At 37.2% G+C, this 12,038-nt stretch overlaps 1 protein-coding gene across 2 annotated transcripts; it reads right to left on the bottom strand.

The window, feature by feature from the left end:
* Window positions 1-816: 816 nt before the first annotated feature.
* Window positions 817-4,732, bottom strand: LOC126820938 (uncharacterized). Of its 2 annotated transcripts, none has more exons than XM_050549155.2 (2): window positions 4,592-4,732; window positions 817-3,259 (listed from the first exon to the last, which is right to left on the bottom strand). In XM_050549155.2, exon 2 carries the CDS (start codon window positions 3,049-3,051, stop codon window positions 1,813-1,815), a length of 1,239 nt encoding a protein of 412 aa, XP_050405112.2. In that variant the 5' UTR covers window positions 3,052-3,259; window positions 4,592-4,732; the 3' UTR covers window positions 817-1,812. The 2 variants fall into 2 exon arrangements, with proteins under 2 accessions (XP_050405112.2, XP_050405113.2); XM_050549156.2 differs by lacking the exon at window positions 4,592-4,732 and adding an exon at window positions 3,984-4,341.
* Window positions 4,733-12,038: the final 7,306 nt, after the last annotated feature.

Below are 12,038 nucleotides of genomic sequence, written 5' to 3'. Positions count from 1 at the left end.
GAGATAGCGTACGGAAATGAAATGAAATGAAATGGGGTTTAACGTCCTACTGTTCTGCTCCTATACTGGGCTAATGAAGACGGGCATACGCCATACAGTGTGCTACGAGGGAAATTTTGCCCGGACAGCGGCGCTACGGCCTACTCTTATATCGAATTCCAACTTCCAGGGGATCTTTTACGTGCATTCCAATATAAACACGGGACCTCGGTTTTTCGCCTTATTCGAAGGACTAGACAGCTGTCCTTGTCAGGTCCTCCGTTCTGCACCACTGACAAGGGGAAACCACGTCGGAAGATAGCGTACGGAATTTCTGATCAAAGACAGTTTATTGACATGTGTAACGGTACAAGGGAGACAACTCTATTTAGTTCTGATACCATACTCCATTGCTTTTCACTGTGTCACAATTCCAAATTCTAACAACTAGTATTTATACCATGAATTTCATTAGCTGGTACCAGAGTCACATTAATGCTTCAATAATTCGCTTGCCCGTAGGGGTCTTTAGCAGTGGGAGGGGGAGGGAACCGGAGAAAACCCACGAGGTTGGACAGTGTCTATAGGCCTACTCTTTGTCAAGTACTACCGGGGATTCAAAACCACGCCAGTTGACTCAATGACAGGCCTTATGATACAGCGCGCAGGTGCTAACCATTCGGCCATCCACCCCCTACCCCCACCCCCTCTTGCATCGAATTTCAACTCAACTGTCAAGGGTTCTTTAACGTGCACAAACAGAGTGGGAACTGCAATGTCGTAGAGGGTATTACATGATCAAAAAAAATATATAAAATCATTAACAAACACTTCGAAAACAATAATTTGCATATATTGAAAAATATCATCTTCTAAGAAATAAATGAAATGAAATGGGGTTTAACGTCCTACTCTTCTGCTCCGACTGGGCTAATGAAGACATGCATACGCCATACAGTGCGATATGAGGGACATTTTATCCGGACAGCGGCGCTACACCCTACTCTTGTATCGAATTCCAACTGCCAAGGGTTCTTTTACGTGCACGCCAATGTGTAATGTCCCTCCATGCTAGCCAGCCAACGTCTTACTTACTGAGCCACCGTGGCTCACCATAAACCTTCCAACAGTGATTCATGGTCATTCCTTACGAAGACGATATTTCTGATACACTGAATTTCTGATACATTGATATTTCTGATACACTGATACATTGTTATTTCGGATACATTGACGTTTGTGATGCACTAATATTTCTGATAATCTGATATTTCTCACACACTGATATTTTTCATACACTGAAATTTCTGATGCGCTAATATTTCTGATACACTGATATTTCTGATACACTAATATTTCTGATACACTAATATTTCTGATACACTGATATTTCTGACACATTGATATTTGTGATACACTGATATTTATGATACACTGATACACTGACATTTGTGATACACTGACATTTGTGATACACTGATATTTCTGATACAATACATTGATCTGATACACTGATATTTATGATACACCAATACATTGATATTTATGATACACTGACATTTCTGATACACCAATACATGGATATTTCTGATACACTGATATTTCTGATACACCAATACACTGATATTTCTGATACACTGATATTTCTGATGCATTGATATTTTTTTATATTTCTGATACACTTATATTTCTGATATACGTCATATCCGAACGAGTTGAAGCATATTTCTTGCCACGCCCCCCATCCTGCAGAACAGACACAGACAAACCGAGAGGTGAAAAGACACACCTGGTCTAAAGCGTCAATTACATCTCAACCCTCAAAACAACAAATCAGCATATTTTTGCTTTCATTTGATTGATTAATTTATTCATATTATGGGGATCAATATGAATATTATAATTTGGAAACCTGTAGTTATTCTTGCGGTAATCCCCTCGAAGATATTTCAATTTACGCCATCCAGCAATATATTTAAAATGATCGCGCGCGGAAGGATATTCTATAGAGGAATCGGGAAACATTTCAATTAGTCCAGAATGGCCGGGTAGAAAAATGGCATTCGTTAAACCAGAACCATGTATTCCAATTAAAATGTCTGTCGACGCTATTAACTGTAATTGGGCTTTGTATGAAAGACTGTCAAGCTGAACCCCTTTTACTTCATGCCCTGGCATAAACTGACGAACAGAAGCCAAAACTTCTAATTCATTGAGAAGTTTTCCCCTCATATGTTCGACTGGGTACCAAGGATAAGCAACTGAATCGTGCCGCCATACAAACAGAATATTTAAATGTTGGCAATTTAGCTTAGCGGCTGGGGACAGCTCAAATCTGGATAGAAAGATATCGCGGAATTCATCTAAGTATGGCACCGTTGGTAAAAGGAATGCATTTAACGGGCTGTTGGAACCAAGAATACTCCATGCCAAATGGGAATAAATATTTTCGGAATTTATTTCGGCTGTTCGAATAACTTTTTCAAACAAAGTCGACCAGATATTATAGGGTCCCCATTTTGGATGTTGGTCCCAGAGTAAAATATGTGTTGTGTTCGGCGTTCCTTTCAAAATTTTCATCACCAAGAAAGCGTTATAGAAGTCCGCCATAGTATGATAAATATTTGTATATGCGTCTCTTCGTACCATTATGGTCAAACGTTTCTCTGTAAACACGAAAGATTTTTGTCTCATATCTTTGTCCACGCATTCTATATTTTTATACCAGTCATTTAAATGATTTGCTCCCTGAAAGACAACAGATGGTGGAGATTTGCAATTAAGTCTAAAAGTTGGTAAAGCATCGTCTGTGTTCAATATAGGCAGCACTAACACGTCCTTCAAATCGGCAAATTCACTGCTACATGCTTCAACTACATTATTGTCGTCATTCTGACAGTGTGTGTACCATTTTTCGAAAAAATAGTCTTCATACCAATTCCGCTGTGGTAGGTGTTTCCAATATTGTGGTCGGAACAACGAGGATAACAGGAATGACACAATTAACAGTAACCCGACCACCATTCCAGTAACCACTTTTACCAAACGAAACCTGGTATTCCATGACAACATATTTATTATTATTATTATCAAAAATAACCGGATTTTACAGTGGCAGTGGACCCGGTGACAGAATCTACCGACATCATAGCGTTCTATATGTAGCAGGATTGGTGGACTGACTTATTCACCTTTGGGTTGAACCAAAGAGACCACTAAACAGTTCATTTACAGAACGCACACACAGGAAACAGAACAGCCAATATTACACAGAGGAGCACTGAAATAAAAAAATAACTAAAATATAAACACTCAATGATATAGCTTCTAATGACTAGTAACTTATGAGAGAGAGAGAGAGAGAGGGGGGGGGGGTTAACGTCCACTCGACACACACTAGGTCATTTCGGGACTAAAACATGGTTCAATTTTATTTCAACAATTCGCTTGCGCGTAGGGGTCTTTAGCAGTGGGAGGAAACCGAAGGAACCGGAGAAAACCCACGAGGTTGGACAGGCGACCCTAATCCTTGTCACGTACAACCGGGGATTCGAAATAAGAATAAAACAGTATTTAAATTAGAAATGAATTGTCTTATCAATATAAATAAAATGAAAGATGTCTGGGTATATATGTTCGTCCATCATGCTTCGTCGAGGTTCTCTAACCCAACACATGGGGTATCAATTAAATGTTTTAGGCCATAGTATTTGGGCCCCGGGCGAATCATGCTTCGTCGCCGTGCTCCAACCCAACATATGTGGTATCAAATAACCAGCATGGCCACGTGAATGTTTTAGGCCATAGTATTTGGGCCCCGGGCGAAGCATGCTTCGATCGCCGTGCTCTAATTCCACATATGGGATATCAAATTAACAAGGAATGACCCTTGAATATTTTAGGTCATCGAATTGGGACCCTAGCGAATTTGGACCACGGGCGAAGCCGGGTTATCCTACTAGTATTTAACATTGTCAAGTCAAGTTAAACAAATATTAACGTACCTGAGTTTTAGGCGAATTCGGTGCTTTGACTATGAAACAATGAAACTGACGTAACCAAGATGGGGATTTAAGAAAATATGTCTCACGGTGAAACAGGATGTTAGGGTAGGTATTCAAGGGTTAGATCTATTTGATAAGGTCAACTTCAAGTTTGGTCAAAGACCACGAGATGAAGGCTAAACAGGGCTAGCGCTAATCCCAACCCTAACCCTGGACCTAGCCTTAACGCTTACCCTAACCTACAATCAATATCGCCAACAATCACGTGTCCTATAACCTTATTTACATCTCAGCGACCTTGACGAAAATTGAGTTGGCCTTAACAAATAGATCTAGCCATATTTAAAATACCGACTTCTACTCACTACCTGAGTGACTGAGACCAAACATATGACATATTTCCAACACAGGATGAAAGAGACTACTTCTTATAGCTAAATATTTATGTCATTTACCCTCCTACTACATATACAATAACATAAAAATATTATACAATATTACAAGTAGCTAACTGAATAGTGTGTATATACATATTTTGTTTATTCATTCATCACCATGATTTATTCATTGATTTATTCATTCATTCATGCACTGTAATGTAGGCCTACCTCCATTGTAACGTCACAAGGGTAACCTTGCAACGTTATAATATATTATCATCAATGGCTTCCCGGTGAAATTATATTGAAACATGTAGAAGCAATATATATATAGTATGTTGATAAAGTATGTTTACGGCAGAATTAACTAGACCGCGCGCATGTCCAACCTTAACAGCATACCAGCCATAACATCCGGTTCGGGCAGAAGGTGGGAAATATGACAAGAGAGGCAGGGTCCTCACATAGTGGGAGGTAGATAACAAATCTTATCTCTCAACCCTCCGTGTTTCGAGATAAGAAATTAACTTCAACGTAGCACATGCGGGGGTGGGGGGCGATTCGCACCCGGCATTTGTAAACAAAATTGACAATATTTTTAATCAAAACAACGATTGATTATTGTTATTTATAATATTCCTGCCACACCCAACTATAACTAAGCATATAATCCTACCTGAAACGGTTACAAATCCCCTCTTTTTAAATCAAAGCGACAGTAGATTGTTTTTTCCGACATAAAGGCGGGGCCTCGTGTGCAATAGCCAATCAAAGTACCCATCTGATCAGAGTTGCGCAGTAGTAATACGCCATAATTATGAACGTCCGAATCAATTTTGATAAAAACAACGCTTGATTTACTTTGTCAATATTTGCTGATAACTGAATGTTGTTTCAGTATCTTGGACTGCGTATATGTAATATTAAGTACTAAGCATGAAGTCAAGGACTTTATCTTGCTTATAAACCGTCTATGTTTACATGTACGCAAGATGAGAATATCCCAGAATTCCCACAAGAAAAACTTTATATCATGTTTTCTTATGGAAAAAAACCTACCCTGGAAGAATAACCCGTTACAGTTTTAAAGAAAATCTTTCAGAAGAATAACCCCAAATATCCCTGTATATATCCAAAACCTCCCCCGACTTACCGCAAGTTATTCCGGGCATAGAATATACCCCAAAGATCAAAGAGATTTACCGTTACAGGTTTATAAAAACTGTTAATTAGATATTAATTAACTATCCAGACCATATTCAACTCTAGATGGCATCGCTAGCCTGCGATCTTAAGTGGATTATGAGCCGATTTACTGCATAACTTTCCTTCACGATTTAACGATTAAATAGATAATCGAGACTATGCTGTTTATCGTACTGACTTTAGTAATGATGATAGAGACTAGACAGAAATTTCAAATCCTTAGTTATCGGTTCATAGTGGATCATTGGCCGAGAAAGTTCATCCAGATTTTCCGGTGTGGTTCTCCCTTGTCAGTGATGCAGGACGGGGGGGGGGGGCTGACAAGGAAAGCTGTCTAGTCGTTCGGATGGGACGAAAAACCGAGGTCCCGTGTACACATTGGCGTGCACGTAAAAGATCCCTTGGCAGTTGGAATTCGATATAAGAGTAGGCTGTAGTGCCGCTGTCCGGGCAAAATTTCCCTCACAGCACACTGTATGGCGTATGCCCGTCTTCATTAGCCCAGGTTAGGAGCAGAACAGTAGGACGTTAAACTCCATTTCATTTCATTTCATTTCATAGTGGATCAATTTGAATGAAATTTTCAGCAAATTGCCTTTACATTATGTAGTTTTTAACTATTATAGTGAGAACTAACAACTCGCTATCAAATATCCCTTAATTATCTTTAATAGAGTGTAGTACCATCCAACGTTGGTCGTTTTTTAAGCTAAGTAAATATGAATATGCAAGACAATTATTACATATTGGAAAATAGGAACTAACATGCATTTCTGTGAATTTATCGGGAATTTCGTATTAAAGGAGCTAAATTGCTAATATATAGGGTAAAAACGCCTATAATACTGTAATATGAATGTATATCAACTGATTTACATTCAATTGTTTCCGTTTTTACTCCAATTTCAAATCAGTTATGTTCGGCGAAATAAGCCAGCAGTCTCAATCGAGTGCAAATTTCTAGCGTCTGGTTATTCCAGTCTACATACGCCGTTTGATTTGGTGTGATGTGTCTAGCCTCGTCCCTCGAGTCTCTTGTTACAACTGGGGCTGAAGCGTATTATATTACACGATTCGTGTACCAATGGTAAAATGTTTATTTTGTCTTACGTATTGGATATCAAAAGCCCATCTTTTTCCGGTAAGATCACAACATCAATGTTGATTTAATTTGAGAAATAAATCGTGTTTTCAATGTTGAAGATTTTGGATGATATTGAGTTAGAGACTTAGCTACTTTAAGAGCCGTATTTTGACATTTTATACCCCTCCCCCTACAATCACGGTAATAGTGTATAACATCCTATCTGGAATTTCGTATTAAGACCCATATATTGACAATGAATACCCCTTTTCAGTGATATTTAACATATTTTGGTATAGACCACAGAACCACAGGTCTTGATATGAAATTCTAGATATATATCACTGAAAAGCTTGTTCGTTGCTCTTTTAAAATATGTAATAAATGTTCTGGCACATTTATATTTACTTACCTTGATAGCAACCAAACTTGTATGGCACTAAACCCTATTACTGTAGGGGGTGGGGATTCAATGTCAAAATATGGGTCTTAATATGGGCCTTATCTCTATTGCTCAACCAGTTTCATTTCGGGACTAACATATAGTTCAATCTTTATTTCAATAATCCCCTTGTGTGTAGGGGTCTTTAGCAGTGGAAGGACCCAGAGAAAACCCTTCGATATGGGTCTTAATATGGGCCTTATCTCTATTGCTCAACCAGTTTCATTTCGGGACTAACATATAGTTCAATCTTTATTTCAATAATCCCCTTGTGTGTAGGGGTCTTTAGCAGTGGAAGGACCCAGAGAAAACCCTTCGAGGTTGGTCAGGTGACCCTACTCCTTGTCACGCACAACTGGGGAATCGAAACCACACCAGTTGACTCAATGACAGACCTTATGATACAGCACGCACGTGCTAACCATTCGGCCATCCAACCGCCAACTAACTGATGGATGGGGGAGATTACAATATGTGACCCCCATAGCATACTGAGTCACAATCAGGAAATTTTGAAAATTGAGTTATTGTTATTTGCGCATTCTCCAACTCAATACCTTCAATTTGATGTATAGTTTGTTTGAATTGGGCTAAAATTGACAGAGCTGTGTCCATTAGAAGCTATCCAACTCACAAAAGTAAGTTTTGAGAAAAAGCAAGTCAAAGATTTGGTATGTTCCAAAACAAAATCCCATAGCAACCAGGCCATTTATCTGCTGTTTTGTCAGTGAATATATCTTTCCATGGGTTTTCAGGGGTGCTGAAGACGAAAATCGTAGTAAAAATTTGATCCTACTATTTCCGCAATTTATTTGCTATTTTGTCGTTTAATGTTTTTCATTTAGGATTTCAAGGGTGCTGACGACGAAAATCGTTATAAATGCACTCCTTTCGTAACGAAACATCCACAACACATACGGCATAATATTCACATGATAGTGTTATACTGAAGAACAATCTATACATTAGTAGTCTGTTGTGTATATATTTATATATTATATATATATATATATATATATATATATAATATATATATATATATATATATAATATAATATATATATAATATATATATATATATATATATATCTAAATTTATGTTCGCGCAACAATACTAATCAAAGTTTCTATTGCGCTAGGCAAATTTTTCAATACTGGTCTTGGAAAGCAGTTGTGAAAAGCAGAGTCTTTATCTGTTGTTTAAACACATGCAGTGATGATATTATTCGAATATGGTGGGGGAGGGAGTTCCACAAGTAGGGTGCTGCAAACCAAAAAGATCGTTTTGTTGTTTCGAGATGTATCGGCTATATTATAGCTTTGGTGAGATTAACTCAGTTAATCTCATCAATTAATTAGCACCTTAGTGCCAGCTAGTGGCCAGGAGATTAAGATTGTTGATTGGATAATCATCAGAGAAGCCGCCACAGCTGTACACGTGTTCATTTAACACGTGAATTAAAATAAGGTTTTGCGTGTACGATAGGTCTATTATTATTTTCAGGTACCGTGACGTTATCAAAATATGAGTCCCTATAGAAATGTCAATTTCATAGTCAAGAAATGCTTACGTTCACTTGTGTGCATTTAGCTTTGATGTAAATATCAACATTATTCAGAGGATACTCAATGGCAGACTCGAGAATCGTCGCATTTCGGCTCGTTGGTCGTTCTCATTTTCTCGACCCATGGTGGTAAGAGAATTTTAAATAATAATATCCCAGATGCATTCCTTACTTTGCATGCCGTATGAAGAAGCGACAGTAAACGGAATTCAGCTATCAATAAAATTCTCTTCGAAAAGAAAATTATTGGCCATTTTGTTTATTTCCATTTAAGGCCTATAGATTATTTTTTTAAAGATGATATGAGATATCAAATAATCACCACTTGGATTAATTATTCGGAGTAAATAATGAGTTGTCGACGACTTTATCATTGACCCGTGACAGTTGATTAGTAATAGTATTACTCAATGACACACACCCGCTTGTCGATTAATTTACATCATTAGCCACGTGGTTTCGATTATCTCTCAACGGCAATCTATATACGAACATAATTTTTTTTTTCTGCCACTTATCAGAGTGAATCGCATGAAGTTACCCAAAAACATTATCGGCAAAACCAAATATTTATCGATAATGTCTTGCACGCGGTGTCTGGGCCAATCAGCAAACAAGTTGTGTAGACAGCATGGCAACAGGCGGAGTTTATTTATATTTTTGGCAGGTTTTAAAACTCGATTGTATCCGTTCAAAAACAATTCATCGACAATATTTTGATCATATTTGTAAACTAGAGATGCTCCGCTTTACAACGATGCCAATTATTATGCAAGAGGAATGACCAGTCGTCCCGCTGCGAGCGAAGAAAAATAACTAATTTCGCAGAGAATTTTAAGAAATAGGACAGATTTAAGAATACGGCACTCTTACAAAACGTTCAAATACAGGTGTTTTAAAAAAAATTATTGCTATTTTGATCGTTTGTGTCGATAGATAGTATATTTATAGACTCATTTTTGTGAAAATCTCAATTTCGATCAAAATCAATATTTTCACTTATTTTGTCGCGCGCATTCCGACTCATTTTGATGCCACCGGTCACATATACGACCACGTTTCCATGTAGGCCTATAAAACTGAAGATGCAGAATGCTTATCTTGATATATATTGATGCTTATCTTGATATTTATTGATGCTTATCTTGATATTTATTGATGCTTACAATCTTAATTTTTTTTAAAACAATTACAATCTTAACATTTAAAGATACATTGTGGGAGATAAGATAAAGAGTTGGCAGTTCTCACTACAATAGATAAAAACTAGACAATGTAAAGGGAATTTGCTGAACATTTTAGTCAAATTGATCCACTCTGAACCGAGAATTAAGCGATTGAATTTTGGGCCTAGCCTCGATCATCATTACTAAAGTCAGTACGATAAAAAACATAGTCTGGACTATCCATTTTTTGATTTAATCATGAATGAGCGTTTAGCAGCAGATCGGATTATAATCCAGTAAATATCTAAGGCTAGCAATGACATTGAGAGTTGATTATGGAAGTTAATTAATGTCTAATTAAAAATTTAGATAACATTTCAGGCCTATGGAAGATTAGATAACAAGCTTAGTTCTTAATAGATAATGTTAAAAATTAGATAATGTAAAGAGAATATGCTGAAAATTTCAGCCATATTGCTTCACTGCTAGCTGAGAAATCCCTATTTCAATAACCGATTGTCATTGTTTCCGCTGTTACGATAATAAACAAAGTTTTGATTATCCATGTTTCCAGTTAATCATCAACTGCAGATCGGATTTAAACCTGTTGAAAATCGGAGCCATACGATGGCATCGAGAGTTGATTATGGTCTTGTCATGTTAATAAATGTCTAAGTAATAAAATGTGTTTATATAACACTTAAGGCCTAGAGAAAGAGAGAGAGAGAGAGAAATGAGGTTTAACGTCCACTCGACACAAACTAGTTCATTTCGGGACTAACATATGGTTTAATTTTATTTCAATAATTCGCTTGCGCATGTAGGTGTCTTTAGCAGTGGGAGGAAACCAGAGGACCTGGAGAAAACCCAGGGTGTTGGATAGGCGACTATACTCCTTGTCACGTACAACATGGGATTCGAAACCACGCCAGTTGACTCAAAGTCAGGCCTTATGATACAACACACACGTGCTAACCATTCGGTCATCCAATCCCCCCTCAAAGTTATCAAGCAAATGATGATGAATATAATACAGAAGGTTTATAGACAAAAAAAAATACCAAACACCTAAATTAACCAATATTTAATAGGGAAACCATTTAAATATATTTATTCCCCGATCAAACGAAATAAAATAATTTAAAATCACATAACATCTTAACATTAAATTACAAAAATATATTACCAGCGCTGCCAGGCAAGATACGCCCACATTTTGCAAGCGATGGATAGAGAATAAGCTAAAAACAAAAGCGATTTTTCAGGGCCATAATCCAGAAAGTTATGGTCTGAAATATGCAAATATCAAAAGGGTCTGAAATATGCAAATATCAAAAGGGACTGAGATCTTTGGGATATAAAGATATATTTTAAGTTTCATCAAAATCGACCAAAAATTGTGACCTCTTGAGGATCTACAACCTCCGTATTACATACTTTTACACAATTTGCGGCAGTTTCATTTCGATTTTTTGGAAAACATCGAATTCATCCTTCACTATGGTGGAATGAAATCCTTATACGGCATTTAGTAACTGAACATACATGTATGATATAAAACACAAATTTATATGGAAAACAATGAAAATTGTGACCTTTAAAGAATCCACAAGCTAAAAATTCGATTTTTCTATCAATCAGGGACCATAATCCAGAAAATAAGGTTCGGATATGCGCGATTATCAAACGGAACCAAGATCTTAGTGTGCAATGGTGATATATTCACACGTTTTTTTGTTTTTTGTGACCTCTACAGGGACCACAAGCTAAAAACGTGATTTTTCGTACAATCAAGGGCCATTATTCAGGAAGTTAAGATCCGATATGTGCGAATATCGAAAAAAAAAAAACAACACAAGATCTTTGGGTTATCAATATGCATTTCAAGTTTCATCATAATTGGATCAAAATTGAAGCTTGAATAGAAGGGCGTCCATTTTGTCCGGCATTTTGGGGCTGATTTTGATGAAAATAGAACTCAACCGAATTTACCTCTAGCGGGACCACAAGCTATAAACATGATTTTTCGTACAATCAGGGGCCATAATTCAGGACGTTACGATCCGATATGCGTGAATATCAAAAGGAACCAAGATCCAAAATCAGATGAAAATTGTGACCTGTAGAATGTCCACAAGCTAAAAACGTGATTATTCGTACAATCAGGGGCCATAATCCATGAAGTTATTGTCCGGAATATGCAAATATCAAA

Source organism: Patella vulgata, chromosome 5, assembly GCF_932274485.2.
Source record: "Patella vulgata chromosome 5, xgPatVulg1.2, whole genome shotgun sequence".
Lineage (NCBI taxonomy): Eukaryota > Metazoa > Mollusca > Gastropoda > Patellidae > Patella > Patella vulgata.
Note: the sequence above shows the minus strand (reverse complement) of the source record. Positions and strands in the feature narration are given on the sequence as shown.

Coding starts and splice junctions, on each gene's coding strand:
- LOC126820938 (XM_050549155.2), bottom strand. CDS start 3,051: ATGTTGTCATGGAATACCAGGTTTCGTTTGGTAAAAGTGGTTACTGGA.